Genomic DNA, 19,104 nt, shown 5'->3' on the forward strand with positions numbered 1-19,104 from the left:
TTAATGACTTGAATATCTAGTTTAGAATCAAACAAAATAAGAACCCCTTTACTATGACTTGTCCCATGACTAAAATACGAACTACCATTCCATAGTGCCTTCCATTCGTTTTCTACTTCGTTGGTGCTACTCTCTAAATTTGAAAGTCTTATTTTTAAATCTTAAAGTCTTACTTTTACTGGTCTAGCTAAGCCATTAGAACCATTTGGTAAAACTTCCAACCAATTGAACGGCAACAACACTTCAATACTGGTACGTCTGTATTATCAATGTAAAGGCATCGGTAATAAGTAGACTTATACATAATTTAATTAATCTAATTTTTTTTCATATACTTGTATTTTATTGAAATTATTTTAGTTCATAGTTAATGTTTCCCTTATTCATGTTTAATTAAATGGAATTCATACGAAGTAGCGAAATGTCCTAATAACTTGTAATTTATATTTGTAGTATTTTCGAAATGAATTGCATATACCTAAATCATCAGTAATTAAGAAATATGCTGTAAATTCAGAAAAATTGTTAAAAAAACATAGATCTGCACGCACCCCATATTCAATATGCAAATTAATTGGTGTCAGCTGGTTCAACTGGAAATATGCCAACAGTCAGTCATCAACAGGTGCAACTGGAAATATGCACATCTTATTGGCGAGAAGTTTAAGTCTTTCCAAGATTTATATCTAGAAGCTGGTTTCGATAAAACTTTTAGTCGAATTCCCAATTTATTAAGTCTTAAAGACTTGAAATATTTTAAGTCTCAAAATGGATTTAAAATTTAAGTCCTAGAAATTAAGAGAGTATGTATATAATTATCCTGCGCATAAAATGTCTCTACGTATTCTATATTTTCCTACTTTCATTTTACCCAATACAAAAAGAAAATGAGAGATTTTCTTACATGCTCCATACATCCACTTTGGGGCCATATCGCTTCCTGGCAATAATCTCAGGCGCTGCATAGGCAGGACTCCCGCAAAGCGTTCCCGCAAAATCCCTAGTCCCGAATACATCCAATGTTCTATTCCTCAGCATATTCCGTCTCTTTTCTGGCGAATCCTGCTCTTCGGCGCCCATCCGACGGTGTATGTCTTGTCCAGAAAATCGAACATTCCCTCCATTAACTCGGACGCTATTTTGTTTCGGGTTGGATCTAGTCATGTTCGAGTGTTCCTTGCTGCTTTTCCGCTGCAGTCCCGCTCTTTCGCGCCACGTTTCTTGGCCGTTGTCCTCGCGAAGAGAAGATCCTCTGGTCCTTCGTTTGGTCCCGTCATCAGAAGGAAGCCGCGCCCTGGCCACGCCCTTGGGCTCACCTGGTCTACCTGGTCCCCCACTATCATCACCCGTTGCGCCATTCCTTCCTCCGACGGTTCGGCTCACTCTCCGGCTAGCGCGTACGTCCGCCTGTTTGCGGCTTGAGAAATCCCGTTCCCTCTTCTTAGCATCCCGAAGATCGGTTTCTCGTTCCAGATTCCCGATGAAATTACTCAGTCCAAAATCTAGACCAAAAATTAAAAAATAAAAATAATATAAGTATTATTTCAGTAATTGAGATAGGAAGCAATATTAAAGCATGAACGTATACGTGTTCAATTTTCCAAGTGATTCCTTTCCATCATCAAAATATTAATTTCCCTCCATTATTCCGTAAGCCTCGATCCGAAATCCGAATTCAGAACCGTCTGATTAAGAGTTGAAATGTTGATGCAACAAAGAACGTTGCCTAACCTTTCGCCATATTATCATTGAAAGTTGAACTTACCTATTATTCGAATTTTGTCGTTGTCGTCAAGAAGAAGATTCTCGACTTTCAGGTCTCTGTCGATTGTTTTAAAGACATGAAAGAAATAATTACATTCTATTTACATTCCCAATTGATTATATAGGTCAGTAATAAAACAAAACTACATGCATACGTACTGTGTAATAGTTTTAATGTTTGCCTTTTTTCTATTGGAGCAGAACATGTTAAGAACCTTCATAGCCCTTCTAATCGCTACATTTAGTTGGATAACTATTAAACAGGATAATGATCATTATTTTGCCATGTTTGTTTATACTCATTTTCTTTTTCTAAAAGAACAAATATAAACCTCAAGATTTCAATTAACATAAATTTGCAAATGAATGGGTATTTCAACTTCAAATGGAAAGAAACCCTGCAATTCAATTTACCTCACATTTTGACAAAAATATTTAAACCCCGCTTCGCCACTTACTTTATTTTACAAAACGTATCAAAATCATGTTACCTATGTACCACGCCCATTTGATGCATGTGGTACACGGCCGAAGCCACCTGTTTGATGTACCGTCTGGCCACGCCCTCTTCCAATCCGCCCTTCTCACACACCCTATCCAGCAGGGGCCCGCCCCCGCACAGCTCCAGTACCAGGTAAAGGTTGTTGTCCGTTTCCATGACTTCGAGAAGGCGAACGATGTGGGTGTGGCCAAGAAGTTGGAGAAGCCCCGCCTCTCTACGGAGCGTCTTGTGGAGGTAGGCGTCCTCCCTCGCGGCTTTCTTGTCAATTATCTTGATGGCAACCTAGAAAACAAACATTGACGGAAATACCATTAAAGATTATGAAAATTATGAAAATGCTAATTCTGATACTGATGAAGATAGTGGCGGTGGAGGTGGTAATGATGGTGATGATGATGAGGATTGCGATAATTTGTAGTGTTGCTTATTTTACCTGACTGCATAGAAAGCATAAATGCTTGTTAGTAACCAGTCCGAGGACCGACAGCTTTAGGTCCTCTCCGAGAGACCTGGTATTGAGGATTAATGCCTTACTAAAGGGCACAAGCGCATCGTCTTGGTTTCGAACCCGGGTCGTCGGATTATGATACCACTGCCCTACCAACTGAGCTATCGCGCCTCCATGAAAAGAAAAAAAATAAGACAATGGTGATAACTCTAACAATAATAATAAATTATTGCAAACGGATGCCGCTACACTGCTGCTGTTGTTATATGTGTACCTCCAAAATTAACTATTTAATAATAATAATAATAATAACCCAGAAAATGCTTCTTGGCAAAGACCCCCTACATTATACGTTATAATCTAAATCATTTTCCAATTACATTTAGATAACAGTATGTTTCCCGGTCTAACAATCTTTGTCAGGGTCCATGAGAAAATGAACATCGTGTCAAGTTGAGATCATAAAGGTCCAGATCTAACTAAGTATCTTCTCCCGGTTCGGAGGTTGATTGCAACATCTCTCCATTTCACTCTATCTTCTGCCATTCTGGTGCACTCTTGCAGTTTTAGTCCACTCCAGTTCTTGACATTCTCTTCCCAGTTAATTCTGGGTCTCCCTCTAGGTCTACTTCCTTTTACTCTTCCTTCCAATACATCCTTTAAGAGGCTTTGGTGCTTTTTAACATGACCAAAGTATTTGATTTTCTCTCCTTAATTAATCCTACTAGTGCAATTTGTTTACGCCCTGCCATGTGCAATATCTCTTTGTTGGTTTTCATTCATTTCCAGAATGTTTTCATCATTCTTCTGTAAATCCACATTTCAAAAGATGTTATTCTATTTTCCATGGCCTTGCTTATTGTCCATGTTTCCACTCCATACAAAAGGACAGACCTTACATAACAGTTTACTAGTCTCAACCTAAGCTCAAATTTCACCTTTCTATTTGTGAATGATCCTTTCGTTGCCAGAAATGTAATCCAAGCAATTTCTATTCTTCTTTTTATTTCTGCTTCGAATCTAGCATCATCTGTGATATTTTGTCCTAAGGAAACGTAATTACAGACCTGCTCAATGAATATGTCCATCGAGTTTCAAATATATTCTAGGCTTATTCTCTGTTCTACTAAAAATCATTGACTTAGTTTTCTTGACATTCATGCTTAGACCAAACTCTTCACTCTTGACTTTTACAATATCCCATACATAATGTAAATCTGCTTCATTCTCTGTGCAAAATACAGTGTCATCAGCTTATGTAAAGTATTAATATTTACACCCCCAATACTAACACCTTTCATATCTGAAATTTCCATGAATACAAACTCTGTGCATATTATCGGTAAATCTAAACTTTTTGCATTACGAATTTTTGAAGGAAAACAAATCAGTGTTCTATTACTACTTCACATTGTCTTTATCTTAAAACTCTAGGGCCCGTCTTATAAAGAGTTGATATCAATCGCAGCTTATTTGCGACTGATATATATCGCAACTATATGTACATAAGAGATAGGAGACTGCAAACTTGCGATTGATTTGGATCAGTCGCAACTCTAAGACGGGGACCAGATCTACAGCTTAAAACCGAAGTTCGAAAAAAACGAAATATTAAATGTGATACAATACTTTCAAAAGGTCCATCCCTCGACTCGAATTATGAGAATGAGATAATTGAGATAGTTAAGTCATATCATTCTAATCTGAAGATGTATATAGCCCACACAAAGAGACGTTCTAAAATTAAACTGGTTTCATGAATACCGCGCTCATCTCTCTCACTCTTCTCTCTGTGACATTTTTAGTCCAAGAAATTGGATCTGGAAATCAAAGACGAGTGTGGGCACTTCGGTCCCAATTTAGACCAAACTGACCGATACGAATGACTTGTTTTACATAATTATGCGCCTTTGTCCAAAGTTCGCCAGTTACTTGATGTTATTCTAATCTAAATGACCGTGAACAATCACCCCTAAATATAGCACCCGTGGTCTGTGAATACTGGTTGTGGCAAACGGTTCGGTCAACTTGCCCAATACAATTTTTGTCTGGTATAATGGGCGTATGTTTTTTCATGTATAATATAGTTAATCAACGTGAGAACAAATTAGATCATAAACAACACGATAAAGGGAAATCATACTTAAACATTGTTCAATGTTTAGGTTGGATTAAAACAAAAACGTATGTCTATATTCGCCCGTCAGATCCAAATTCCACCAGGATCACTCTGGGTAAACAAGACATATTATTATTATTATTATTATTATTATTATTATTATTATTATTATTATTATTATTATTATTATTATTATTATTATTATTATTATTATTATTGCGGAAACCAAGGAGGTAGCGCAAATGACAATTGCCGATGTCTTTTTTTAATTTGATTTGATTTAATGTTCTGAAATAATGTAATGCATAAACGAGGTATAACGGCATAAAAGAAATGTGCTGAGATGACCTTTCGCATTTGCTCCCGTATTCTACTCCATAATGTTTTAAGATCCATAAAATAACATTTGATTCTCTCTATTACATTTTTTTTAATTCATAGATTTCGGAGGTCTCGCTTTTCACTTTATCTCATTTATTCAGATGTGATTTTGTTTGATTTCTGCTTGTTCCCTCATACTACGCATTCAACAAATGATAGAAAATCACAATCTCCGTCTTATGAAGTAATATATTCTACCTTAAATATCATTTTGCATTGCAATGAAGGCAAAGATTGGTACACCTGAATCGATCTAATACGATTAATGAATTAGACGGGCTGCAATTTAGGAATAAGCTAAACTCGTTGCAATAGTACGACCATTTTAAAATTATCAGTAACTGACGAATTATGTTTTTAATGGGTCTATGGTTGTCATGACAACAAGTTCAATGCGACAATGACAAGGTGACGGTATAAAAAAAAGACGACAGCTAATTATCAAGTTAAGATCGACTTATGATACATAACATTATTCATAAAACTTAGAAAGGGTGTCTCAACCAATATATCGAAGATATAATACGGAATAGTCCGCAATACAAACTGAACTCTTACTGTAAATATAATAACAATAAAACACATTAAACTATTATATCAACTTTTGTAAAATAAATTCAATGCTAAACTATAGCATTCACACATTTAAACCTTGTATGTATTTCAGAAATAAAGTTTTTAAAATATATATTTGACATTTTCTATTGATAACATACAACGAATGATAAAAACCATAATAGTTTCAACATACGTGGATTCTTCCTATATGTTAAAGTGTTCATGTTAACTTGAAAACATGAAATTGAAGCGATTACATTTTAGAAACCATAGCCGGCCCGGTACCAAAGCCAAGGAAAACATGATCAAATTAAAACGCAAACAATTACTTTGCGCTCCTTAGTTTTTAATACATATCTGATATTAACTATTTTTCCTACATATTAATATGTTGTAAATTCAACACCAAATTTCCACTGTATGAAAATTAAAGGAAAAGAATCAACAACTCACCTTTTCGCCAACGAGAACGTGCATCGCCTCTTTCACTTTCGCGAAGCTTCCCTCGCCGATGGTCGGGCCGAGGAGATAGGGTCCGAGCCGTTTCGTGTGCTTGTAGGAAGCCATCAACTCTTTCGACAACGCCGATCGCCCGACGACCGTCATAACGCCCTGCAACTGAGGCCCGTAATTCCTCCTCGTGGGCATCGACGATGTCCGCTTGTTGATCGATGACCTCGGCCTGGTCGCGACGTACTGGAGGGGCTTCAGAGCCGACATACCGCGACGATGCGGTGTTGGCAAAGGTTGATGGAAGCGATCGCCTGCCCTTTCCAAACGGCCGATCGTTTCGCTACTGCGATCCAACGGCAGACGACAGGTCAATGACACAATGCGTGGCGTGTCGTATACAAATTGATATCGATATCATAAAATAATCTCATTAAATAAATATGCAATATTTACAGTGGGTATATTAGGTGAGGGTTTCGCCCAGAAGACAATGCGATATTGCCATGAGTTTTTATCTAGAACAGGAAGACCTTTCAGATCATTCGACTAGGGAGAAAAGAAGAGTGAGACATAGATGAGAGAGGGGCAGAGATTGACAGAGGAAGAGAGAAAGAGAGAGAGAGAGAGAGAAAGAGAGAGTGAGAGAGAAAGAGAGAGTGAGAGAGAGAGAGAAGGGGAAAGAGAAAGAATGAGAGAAGGGTTTGAAAAGGAGATAAGAGAGAGGGAGGGAGATGGAGAGAGGGGGAGAGGAAGAAAGAGAGAGAATGAGAGAAGGGTTTGAAAAGGAGAGAAGAGAGAGAGGGAGAGAGGAAGAGAGAGAGAGAGAGAGAGAGAGAAAGAGAGAGAGAGGGAGAGAGTGAGAGAGAGGGGGAAGAAAGGGGTAGTGGTTTCGGAAGACTGAAGTGAAAGAGATGTCCATAGCAACCGGATCACTTTCAAGTTTGGCGACAAGGTTGTCATTGTATCGGGTTTGGAGCCAATCTTTGAGGTTTGCTATCAAAGCAATAGGACCTATATCATTACCAAGGTTTCATTACTTTACTAATAATCAGGAGATTGTAACGAATTCGACCCTTCCTTGTGTCCAATAAGTGGCATTTACGTACCCTTGTCCTTGTTTCCCGAACTGGTAGTGCTGATGGTGAGATGTCGGTATACTTATACATTCCAATTTGTCCAAGTTCATGGAGTTGAAATAGAGCAAATTTTATTTGAACAAAAATGTAGAAAGAGATGATGGGTATATATTTGATTGATTGATTCGAATTTTTTCCATTTCCTATATCAATTGTTTGCACACTAAAGAACATAGTTGACAAATTAAGTTTAAAATTATGAAATGAAACAGGAACCTACTGGAAAGCATAGCTTGTTTTTGTAGGTTCCCAAGAATAAATATAATATGAACATTATTTTCATCAATCATATTAAATTGTCTTAATAATCACAGTAAAAAATATATATTATATAATAACATATTTTCATAAACTCTTTTAAAGTGTCTAAATAATCGAAATATACAAAAAGATCAGAATTACAAAAAAACGGGACACAAAGGACAGGAAACTGACGTAGGAAGATAAGACAAGACATGACAAAACAATTCAAAACATGACAAGATAATCAAGACATGACAGGACAAAACAAGACAAAAACAAAGACAAGGCTGCACACTACAGAAATGTAACCATCCTCACACCGACAATGTAAAACAAACTTCGTTTCATTTCGATTCAGTTGACGACAAACAGTGTTTCACATAGTACTGATCTCGTGTGCATTCTGTTGATAAAGCAGGTCCATATTTTTGGAACGATTTTAGAGAAGTGTTGAGCGTATACACCCAGAGGGCGTCAATCCTAGCCGGGGTTCTCAGTCATGTACTGTAAGCATGTGTGACCACAGGTGTTCCTGAAACCCTCTACACGAGGATTTCTTCTGGAACCAAAATACATCTATAATGAGGATTTCGCATGTTTTTTTCCCGAATTCACACCCTAAACGGGTTTTAAAAAAAGTGTATTCCTAAACAAGTATTGTAAAATTGTAACCTCTTGAGCATTTTGAAGTGCGATAGGGATTACCATTTCAGTTGTTGACAATGTAAAATAAATCAAATTGCGCTTCTGATGTAAAATTCACAATGTAAATATTTATTTCAATGGAGAAGCAATAACATCAACCTGTACACTTCAAAATAGGTTTAATGCGCAGACATCATAAGTCCTTTCTTTAAAAAAAAGAATTGCCTTTCAAATTCGATCTAAAGTGCATGTAGTGTTTACAAAAAGTACACAATGTACAATGAACAGTTCATATTCTACTATGCAAAACAAAGTATAATGGACCAGCTATCTGCGTGAGACTTGGTAGGTCTGGGTCGGTATCGTGAGCATCCATCTTGATCTACTGAAGATCTAAAGAGCGACAGACGCAGGCGGTGGCCGGAAGTCTCGCCAATGCGCATTATCACCACTCCCCCCCTTTTTTTTCCCCCTCCGGTCTGGCCCTGGTGGCTAGAAAATTACCATAAACGCGTATACCGGCGCGTACAAAAGAAAACCGAGAACTTTCGATGTTTTATCATAATTTTATCACAATTATTATTAATAAATGGCACATATTTTTAAAGCTTAGATCCTACTCTTTCATTTGATGCAACTTATATTTCACGCCTGAGTGATAACAATCTATTTGAAGAGAGGGAAACAAAAAGTCATTTGGCGGACGGTATCAGATTTTTCAAAGAGAAAATCACATTTTCTAGAAAGTTCATTTTCTGCCCTTTCATAAGACACCTCAATCAGGAAAAACGAGCTAGGAATAACAAAGTTCTGTTTGTTTAAAATGATGCTTGCATTTTCATAATGTTATTAAAAGAATTCGTTTTCCCTGGTTGCCTGCCGTAGCAACAAACAGAATTGACAAAAGACTTAACTCTGTTTCGTTGACGATCAGACATAGACGAAAGACATCATGGGGGAAGGGGCACTTATTAAAGGTGTTAAGCAGCGCTAATAAGAATGCGGTTTCGGTTTTCGCCCCCTCCCCCTCCCCTCCCCAGGAAAAAATAATTAATTACATTCATTAATATATAAATAAATAAACAAATAAATGCACAGAGGAGGCAGCTTGAAAGAAGAACTTATCAGAGAATTGCAGTTTGATTGGAAAATATAACCGAAAGATAAAAGTGTTTCATATTGCGTTATGCGCAGCTAATTGTTTTTATGACTTCTTGTATTATCTTTCAAAATACACAGTACTAAAGATCGTCACTTGCATGATGGCTTTCATTTATTGCCTCGTGATCTCTTCGGAGTAAAGGGGGCGCTAGACCAGTATAATGTACAGGTGAGGGCTTTAAACACGTACTAAAAGAGCCGATATGAAACTTTGTAAACAAGAATAGAAAATTATCCAGCACGGAAAACAGGTAGGCTTCGGGGATTGAATTGTGTATGCGTTAATTCGTTTACAGAGCCAGGTGATTTTCAACATATTTTGAGACGGTCCCTGCTTGATCTGTCAGTCATAATGGAATTTCGTACAGGTGTTCGTACTGGTATATGCACACAAGCCCGATATTAACATTTATGGAATTCATGTTATCTGCAGCCTATTCATAGTCGCGTGGCGTATGTATATTTCTTTTTGGGTCCCGGACGCAAAAATTTTTTTTCCTAAGAACTTTGAGCTCGCGAGGGGAGGCTGAAAGCACGTGCTATTTTGTTCTTGCACATATTGATTGGCTACGGTAAAGACACGTGATAATCAAGGTACAGCAGATTAAAGCCGATTGGTTTGCACTGATAAAATCAGGGTAGTTGATTGGATGCAGTCTCTTTTGTTACGTCTCATCGTTTAGTGACTTTAGAAAAAATCGTCCTTGCAGTCAGTGTCGTAATGAACAAAACCTTGGGGATAGGAAGTTGCACGTTGATCTGTTCAAGTTCTTACTTTAATTGCTAACTTTAAAATTATTTCAATACATTATTTTGCAAGATAAACAACAGCGGTAGTTAATGAATCGTTAGTTATTCTGTTTACGGTTACACCTCATTCATTGCAGGGCCGGGAAATTTGGGTTTTTTTTTTCTTCAAAATTACAATTTTAAGACGGACGTATTTTTTAAAGTGCGTATATGTTAATGTGTTAATTTGTACGTTTCAGAATACTTCAGCTTTATTTCAATTTCATAATGACATCATTTAAGTTTTCCCGCTAGGTTTTAACTTGCAAAATTTCACGGACCCAGTTTCCCTTTCTCTTCATTTTGAAGTCCTCACAATGTTCAACGTTGTACATTTCCGTTTTTTCGGCCAAGCAGATAATTTAAGAGACTGTTAAAGATTCATGAGGTTTTAACAGCAATTTGTCGATTTTTAAATCTTGCAATATTTTCCTCACTTAACTTTTGGGAGTCGAAAACTTGTTCGGGTAGGGAAGGTTGTTTTTGTAGAACCCCAGCAGAGAATTTTGAAATCAGCAATTAATATTTGGTCAACCATCACATCATTGCCCTATCACGGTAATCGTTACCTAATTTATTCTTATAAATGTATTGAAACACATTTATACGGGATTTATATGGGATAAAAACAAGATCATGGTTCTGATTAAGGACATACAATAGTATAAAGGGGGCACTTGTCAAGTGAAAGGGGTAACTCTCAGATTTGAATAGGCCTAGAGCCCGGCCCCCCCCACTCAGTGTTATTTAGGGTACGCATATGCGTGTTCCAACCGACCCCCCCCCCCCCTTTCAGCAAAAGTCCGGTGTGTAAAGTCAATACGGCTCGACCTTTTTCTTTTGTATACGAGCCTTTTTCAGCACCCCCCCCCCCCTTTTCAGCAAAAGTCCGGTGTGTAAAGTCAATACGGTCGACCTTTTTCTTTTGTTACGAAAAGGACATTTTGGCAACACGCATGGGGTCCGTCCGTTCTCGGAGTGGGGGGGGGGGGGGGAGAGATTTTATTGTCCATAATATAATACAGAAATTTGTCTTCCATTGGTGTAACATGTAATATATAAAACATAAGACAAAAACATGGTGTCGTGTGCTGAAAGCCAGAAGGGCGTCAAGACTCTATAGAGAAAAAGTCTATGAGCAGATACGGTCCTCCGGCTTTCAGCCCAACACATAACAAGACAGATTATGACTTATACATAGCAAGAATTCTAAATTCAATTCTGAATCACATCATGAATAAATTCAGGTAGGAATATAAATGTGAATATGAAAGTAGAATAGGAGCAGTATCACGATCGAAATACGAGCAGAAAGAGAACGGAAAAGAGAGCTCAAGCTCGAAGGACTGATAAAAGAGAGAAATATAGGGAGAGTTGGTAAGGGTCCAAAGGGAAAGGGGCAGACACGTAGCCAGAGTTTGATGTTTGGGGGTGGGGGGTGGGGCACATACATGTAATCGATCGAGGTAAAAAAAAAAAGGGGGTCTAAAAAAGTTCAACCGATCTTGGAAATTTTGGGGGGCACGTGCCCCCCCTCCCGTACCTTCCCCCTTGCACCCCTCTCCCGTGGCTACGTGCCTGGAAAGGGGAGAGATAGAAGGAGAGAGGGCATAATTTCCAATCATAATGCATGACAGAAAATACATCACCATAGTACTGTAGACAAAAATCAGCAACAGAGCTAAACAACGGATGTGTTTGACCCACAGAGGTGATAAGGTGGAAAACTTTCCAACCCAATCCCTACAAATTTATTTTACTGGGTGGGTAGAGAAAAAGTTAACAAATAATCATAATCGCTATTATCGCTATTATCGCTATTATTTCGCCCAAAGCTGAGAACTTCGTGTTATTTGTGCAATATAGATGTATGGTGGCTCTGAAGGGACATCGCGAATCGACTAAATCGTGAACTTTTCACGATAAAGTTCACGATATCGTGAATTTTATCGCCAATTTTTCACGACGAAATTCACGAAATTCACGATATCGTCAATTTCGTCGTGAAAAATTGGCGATAAAATTCACGATATCGTGAACTTTATCGTGAAAAGTTCACGATAAAGTTCACGATAAAATTCACGATTTCGTATATTTTATCGTGAACTTTATCTTAAACTTTTTTCTCCTGGCTTGGGCGCTTCGTAAACAAAACCAGCCCTAGCTTGATTGAATGAAGACGATTAAATATTATGACGAGACGTTTTTACGATGATTTCTGTGAAAATGGTAGGTTTAACTTCATATTATGCTCTATTTGTATTTTATCTTTGACAAGATAGGGATGAAAGTAATTGCACAGCGGAAAAATTACCCGGTATGCAATTAATTAATGGTTTAACAGTTAGAGATGCACTGTTTTTTCCCATACATTCATTTCCATGTTGTAATAGACTATTGAGTAATGTAATTGATCTAGATCTAGGCCTACTTTTATTAGTAGGCCTACGTACTAGCACACTCAATTTCTCAAACTGAGTCAACAAAGACTGACAGAGTCGATGTAGAACTAATACTAATAAGTAATAGGTAGCAGCGGCTAGCAGAATATAGAATAGTAGCATTCTAGTGCACTAGACTAGTAGACCGAATTTTCTGTCTCTTTCGTTCGTTAGCCTCTTAAGTCTTATTAGGGTAGGGTCGGCTCCCTCTCATATTGGGGTAGGGTCGGCTCTCGGGTCGGCTCTCACTTTAGAGAGAGCCGACCCTACCCCAATAAGAGGCTAACGAACGAGAGAGACAGAAAATTCGGTCTAGTGCACTAGCTAGCTGCATGCAGCTGATGCAGACCTACATGTAGACTATAGGCTCCAGTGATTATTGCATTGGCAGACATTTTATTTTTAATATTTTTTTCAATGCTTGCAACAACATGAATTATTAATTAAGCTAGGGCCTAGCCTAGGTCATTCCAGTAAAGCATAGGAATTCTAGACATCTCGCCACAAAGACAACCCGCCCCAAGACAACCCGCCACAATACCCTGGACATCTCGCCACAATACCCTGGACAACTCGCCACAAGCGAGTTGTCCAGGGTGGGGTGCCTTTTCGGACAACTCGCCACACTTTTTTCCCCTCATGATTTCTAGATTTAAAATCCCTCATCTTAGATGAAATTGTCATTTTTCATGATTTTCGTGCTTTTATAAACATAGTCATTACAAAGAATAAAGAATAAAGCTGATTTCCCTTGCAACAATAATATATTTTTGACAAACCGAAGGCGTACGATCGCCATATCATTGGGATAACTTGGTATTTAGATCTCGAGGTCTATAGCAGCTGCATCTTTCTGTCTCAGAAATTGTTTAATGGTAGGATACTGGAAGCACTGGTGTACTGATGAGGGGGGGGGGGGGAGGTTATTTGACCTGCGAAATAAAATTGAAATGTGATCTATTTCTAGATTTTCTGGGTTAGTTTCGTCAGAGGCGGCATTCTTCATGGGGGGGGGGGGGGGGGGGGACACTGTGCCCTCACTTTTTCAGGTTCCCCTAAAGGGCCCCTTTATCCTTTGTACATGTCCTTTTTCTCTTCTGATAATTTTTAATGGTAGGAATTCATGAAAGGGTACTGGAAGCACTGGCGTCCTGATGGGGGAGGGGGCAGTTGACCCGCGAAATAAAATTGAAATATGGTTTATTTCTAGATTTTCTAGGTTAGTTTCGCACAGTCCAAAATAGATTCTTGTTGCGGGTCTTGTTGCAAGCGCAAGGAAAATCATCTTTATTCTTTAGAACAGCTCTCAAAATACTCACAATTTCCATGTTTCCTGTCATGACAGTGTTTATAAAAGAATAATGAACAAATAAAATGACAATTTCATCTAAGATCATGAAGATGAGGGATTCTAGATCTAGAAATCATGAGGGGAAAAAAGTCTGGCGAGTTGTCCGAAAAGGCACCCCACCATGGACAACTCGCCTGTGGCGAGTTGTCCAGGGTATTGTGGCGAGATGTCCAGGGTATTGTGGCGGGTTGTCTTGGGGCGGGTTGTCTTTGTGGCGAGTTGTCTGGACCCCAAGCATAGTAGCACTAGTAGACCTCTATAGCGCTGCATACGTGCTGAGAGGGCAATCGATTGCACACAATTACACACTCGTGGACACAATGAGTACGAAGTGGCTGATATGATCGGCAAGTTTGACAGTAGACTCACGATTTTAATTTTCAAAGAATTTTTTCTAACATCGGTTAGTTGAAAAGACTATTTTACTGCTATATAGGTGTCATCAATTGTCACTAAAGTACCAATTTATTTTGAGTGATCTCAGTTGAGTTTTGTACAGTGTTGTTTAAAATGTTGAGAATCAATAGAGGTAATACAAAAAAGTACACTAATGCTGCTATGTGTGGCCTAGGTCGGATATTGTTTCCAGAGTGATGGTACTGCAACTGCAGAGCAGGGTTTGAAAGATATTTATTTAAAAAGTAAACCAAAAATTGTACATGGCCAGGCCCATGCATGCAGACACGGACTGTTAACCGTGGTAACACTAACAATATGTAAAACTGTATCGGAGCTTGGAGATAATTGATAATTTATGACACTGATGCAGTGATAGATCCAAACTTCTGGAGCAAAATCAAACTTGTCTTCAATCCTGAAAATCTCTCTGCCAAATAATTGTCTAAATTCTGTTTCTCTGTGTAATCAAAAATGTATTCTTTATGTTATTATTGCAGGAACTACTGACTACAAGCATGAAATAGATGTGACGCAATTGGATTTAATTGATCAACAGTACTGTTTGGCAATGGGAGAAAGTGGTAACGGGAGGACCTTTGCTTATTTGTTCCTCCTCGATTTGGCACCATTCAGTATCCAGTGATATTTCTTTTGTATTGTGTTGTTTCGGCAATATATCAATAAAGCAACAGTTTGACTGACTTGCCTGCATCATCACTTTTGTGCTGAAAACCTTATTTTGGTTGTTTGAAAGTCGCCATTTTCCTTTTTTATCCTCAACATTGACCTTCCGTGTCTTCATTCATCATCAGAACTCTACCTTTGACATCGACCATTCGTTTCTTTGTTCATAATCATCATGATAACTTTACTTTCGCCATCATCGACATCGTTTCTTTGTATGAAGACCACGCCATCTTTCTGTTTAACAGTATACAAACCCCAGTTTGTATATTTACACCGTCGATTTCCGTTCTTTGTTTGAAGATCAGGATTTACGCTTACCTTCCACATCGTCAGAAACTTTGCTATTCTTTTCCACATCGTCTCTTCTTGTTTCTTCGACATCGTCAGAAACTTCGGTCTTCTTTTCCACATCGTCAAATCTTGTTTCTTCGAGATCATCAAAAACTATACCTTTGTCGTCATCAACAGAATAGACCCTAATTGTTTCTTTGACATCGTCGGTTCATCATCATTGACAATAACATCAACGCATTCGACAAGTTTGATGATAATGTAGTGTAATTTGAAAAGCGGCAGTCTTTCGCTTTATAAATAGACTACCTTAATTGTTAACATGTGACTGTTATTGGAATATTTCCTGGCTAGATTTTAGCACGGATTTGAATAAACGCTCATGGTTTAAATGATATATCTTGTGTCCACTATTTTGTATTATAGCTGTCTGGTCTCTCGTGAATCACAGTAGAGAGAAAAGGAAGAATTAAATTAGGAATTAATTGGGATGTTGACCAAGTTACGATCATCGATCATGATCATTCAACTCCTAATCCAGTTCTTGCCAAAACTCTATATGCAGCAACATCTTTTCAAAAAGCCACAAACATGCTCTGAAGCACTCATTTTTTATGGTAATTTGATCCAATTATTTGATTGTGTTTGTTACAAGGACACGTCTGTATAATTTCTGAACGTATTTTACACCGTATCAAAGATTGCAGTAACTTCTTCCTTTACAATATACTGCTCTAAGGATAAGCCATGTTGGGAGGGCCACAGCCTTCTGAAGTCTTAATAAATGCATATTCCACATTCTTACTCTTTTTCTTCCTGTTTCTTGATCCCCTCCTTTTCTTTCTTTCTTCTCTTTTCTCCCTTTTTATTCTCTTTCTGTCTATTTTTCTTCTTCTCTTTCTTCTTCTGCCCCCTTTTCCTCTCTCATTCTTATTTCTTCTTCTCATTCTGCTTCCTATCATTCCTCTTGGTCATGTTTCTTGTTATGCTTAATTCATCATTCATACTTGTTCTACAGCTTTTGTATGAATGTAGAGTTCAGATAAAATCAATTTGTTTTCTCTCTCTATAATGTAATTTACACATATCAGTCACATATATTGTTTCTAAATTCTATTTATTAATTTTGAATGCATTGTCTGTTTGGAGCCACAGTGGCATTGATCTGTATTACTTTGACATGGAGTCAGGGCCCTTGTGACCCCAAACAGACGATATGTTAAACGTGTCCGTTAATATTTGTCTACATTATGCATCACAAATTCCATTAGGAATAATATGAAGTATTAGCCCTGCATTGTTAATAATAAAACATGACCTGGGCTTCTTCTCTTTTCTACTTGTAGTATCTATACAAGTGTATGTACTATAATCATGTTTGTTAATAAAGTGATATTGAAACAAAAACTGCTGCAAAATTTAAGAAACTGAAATTGGGGTTTTCTGCCTACAACAATAAACTCAAATAGGGCATTCTGTCATCAATATTCATCTTCAAACATATTTGTTTTAAAAAATATTTGCAGAAGTGTGTGTTAATTTTTGCCACAAAACTTGGGCTGCTAACACTTTACATTTCTTGAAACCTCTCAAAAACTGATTACACTTGAAACGTGTAGTGTTTGTTGACACATGAAGTAATAACCAACACCAAACATGATTATGGTAACATTTGTTAGGTTATTTTAATATAAACTGTATAAACAAGTATGAACATAGGAAAATAGATCTGTAGTTGATACACACAGCTTTTGTAATAGATTTTCAAGAACATTTAAAAAATGTGCTTAAAAATGCCCATCTATTTAGTGTGGAAGACAAAACAGAAGTACATTTAATAACATAATTGGCGGTAATGCTTATTTGCAGGGGTGGCGATTTCTTTTCATGACCGGGGGGGACGAAATGCGAAGGACGGGGGAGCAGTGGCGTATATTGAACAAAAACGTTGGGGGGGGGGGGAGAAAACAAATCTGCATCCCCACTCTAACATTGTACATGCAGGCCTCGCGGAACGTTTTTCATAGAGGGGGAGGCTAAAGTATTTTATTAGGTAGAGCAAAGCGAGCATAGCAAGTGGAGCGTAAATTGGCATGTGGTCCAGGGGCGTAGGCCCGTGAAGCTCATGGGTTTTAGGCATTTAATAACGGTCAGATGAGCATCCAGGGGCTCGTCGTAGAGCCCCTGGTGGGGTCCAGGGGGCAGAGCCATGCCATTTCAGCAACATTTGTAAATCACTGGTATCGAGTTAGAAATAAATCAAGTTTGAATTTTATCACGGGGGCAATTGCCCCCAAGCCCCCCCCCCCCTCATCATTACGCCAAGGCGAGGGAGCAAAGAGAAAGAGAGGGGTAGAGGTTACGGAAGTGACTATCACCTCACAGGTTTTTGAAGTTTTGTTGTATTAACAAATTACATACTTTAATTAGCAAAAGAATAGTATAAAAACAAGCAATATACCTGTTTCACACTTCACTTTTCGAGAATATTTACTGTACACTTCGAAGAATATTATGCGGGGGAGCGTAGCTCCAGAGCGAGAAGATTTTTGCATTTTTATTTGTCTAAACGCTGCACTCTAGGGCCCTCCAGAGCCTAAAAGTTTGTTACAGTCTTTAGTCAGTATTTGCTATACACTTTTTTTCTCACTTTTTCAATTTTTCAGGGGGGGATGATCCCCCCCCCCTAAAAAAAATTGAGGGGGGGGGGGGGGACGGGATCGCCGCCCCTGCTTATTTGAGAATGGAAAATTGCAAACATATGAGTATCTTATATGGCATCAAATGACCATTTGCTTCAGCAATGTGAGAGCCAAACAATTGCTAAACAATTTACATGTATAAATAGTGGAGAGAAAACTTTGGAATGAACGCAAGTATTTTTTCCCCTTGAACCATAATTGCGTATCAATATCATTTCAATACCTTTATTACAACATACAGATGTATAACAAGAGATCAATGGACCTTGTGTTTAACAGAGCCTGTAAAATTAGTGGCCACATCAATTATTACTATACTATATTACTATATTATCACTTGTGCCCTTGGGTACCTACATCGAAAATGTACCACAGATGATTATTTCTTTAATATACCCCCCCCCCCCCATGCATAAACATCTGGCAACACTACGTACAAGAGACCTAAAAGTAATAATTTTCCACAATTGAGACCCTTAGGGGAGCACTGCCCCTGAGTCCTCATGAGGGGCAAAGTAATCAATACAAACAAATTCAGATCCCCTCTCAAAATGTCAAATTTTATTGAGTGTCAGCATTAAGTTTTAGAGTCAAAGTAAAGAAATTGCTATATACATGTATGGACATTTTCGGGGGTTCCGTTGAGGGGCAAGGTACCTCAACAACCTATCATTTCTCATGAATAATCCCTGCCAAATTTGATTAAATTTTGTTGTACTGATGTATTTTTTCAAAGAAAAATTGAACAATTAACCTTAATGCTTCCTGCTGTAATATGTGCCGGAGGTATAAAAGTAAAGTTAATCTTTACTAAAGACCCCCCCCAAAAAAAATATATATATACAAAATTAAAAAATTAAAAAAAAATCCTCATATTAAAGGTACTATGTCCCTTTTGCAGCCAACCTAAAATTCTGTAGAACTTTGCAGGAATTATGAATATGTCATGTATGTCCTATCTGTAAAATGTAAACGTTAGCAGTGTCCTAATATTCAAATTATGCAAGGAAACCCGTTTATACTTGCTAGACTTC

At 38.0% G+C, this 19,104-nt stretch overlaps 1 protein-coding gene and 2 long non-coding RNA genes across 3 annotated transcripts; 1 reads left to right on the top strand and 2 right to left on the bottom strand.

The window, feature by feature from the left end:
- Positions 1-810: 810 nt before the first annotated feature.
- LOC589306 (hormonally up-regulated neu tumor-associated kinase homolog A) lies at positions 811-6,593 on the bottom strand. The gene is made up of 4 exons (XM_030994568.1): positions 6,226-6,593; positions 2,256-2,548; positions 1,766-1,821; positions 811-1,502 (listed from the first exon to the last, which is right to left on the bottom strand). The coding sequence occupies exons 1-4, from the start codon at positions 6,490-6,492 to the stop codon at positions 901-903; spliced, it is 1,218 nt and encodes a 405-aa protein (XP_030850428.1). The 5' UTR covers positions 6,493-6,593; the 3' UTR covers positions 811-900.
- A 5,651-nt stretch (positions 6,594-12,244) lies between these two features.
- LOC105447207 lies at positions 12,245-15,765 on the top strand. Its single transcript, XR_004065942.1, has 2 exons — positions 12,245-12,428; positions 14,888-15,765. It is a non-coding gene; the product is annotated as an uncharacterized LOC105447207 (long non-coding RNA).
- Positions 15,766-18,087: 2,322 nt separating this feature from the next.
- LOC105447206 lies at positions 18,088-18,957 on the bottom strand. Its single transcript, XR_974005.2, has 2 exons — positions 18,545-18,957; positions 18,088-18,514 (listed from the first exon to the last, which is right to left on the bottom strand). It is a non-coding gene; the product is annotated as an uncharacterized LOC105447206 (long non-coding RNA).
- Positions 18,958-19,104: the final 147 nt, after the last annotated feature.

Source organism: Strongylocentrotus purpuratus, unplaced genomic scaffold (assembly GCF_000002235.5).
Source record: "Strongylocentrotus purpuratus isolate Spur 01 unplaced genomic scaffold, Spur_5.0 spur5_scaffold_21, whole genome shotgun sequence".
NCBI lineage: Eukaryota > Metazoa > Echinodermata > Echinoidea > Camarodonta > Strongylocentrotidae > Strongylocentrotus > Strongylocentrotus purpuratus.

Bases quoted from the DNA above. Each gene is read 5' to 3' on its own strand.
- LOC589306 (XM_030994568.1), bottom strand. From the start codon at position 6,492: ATGTCGGCTCTGAAGCCCCTCCAGTACGTCGCGACCAGGCCGAGGTCA. The intron at 2,549-6,225 runs GTGAGTTGTTGA...TTTGTTTTCTAG, and splicing joins ACGTTCTCGTTGGCGAAAAG to GTTGCCATCAAGATAATTGA. The intron at 1,503-1,765 runs GTAAGTTCAACT...TTTTTGGTCTAG, and splicing joins CGACAAAATTCGAATAATAG to ATTTTGGACTGAGTAATTTC.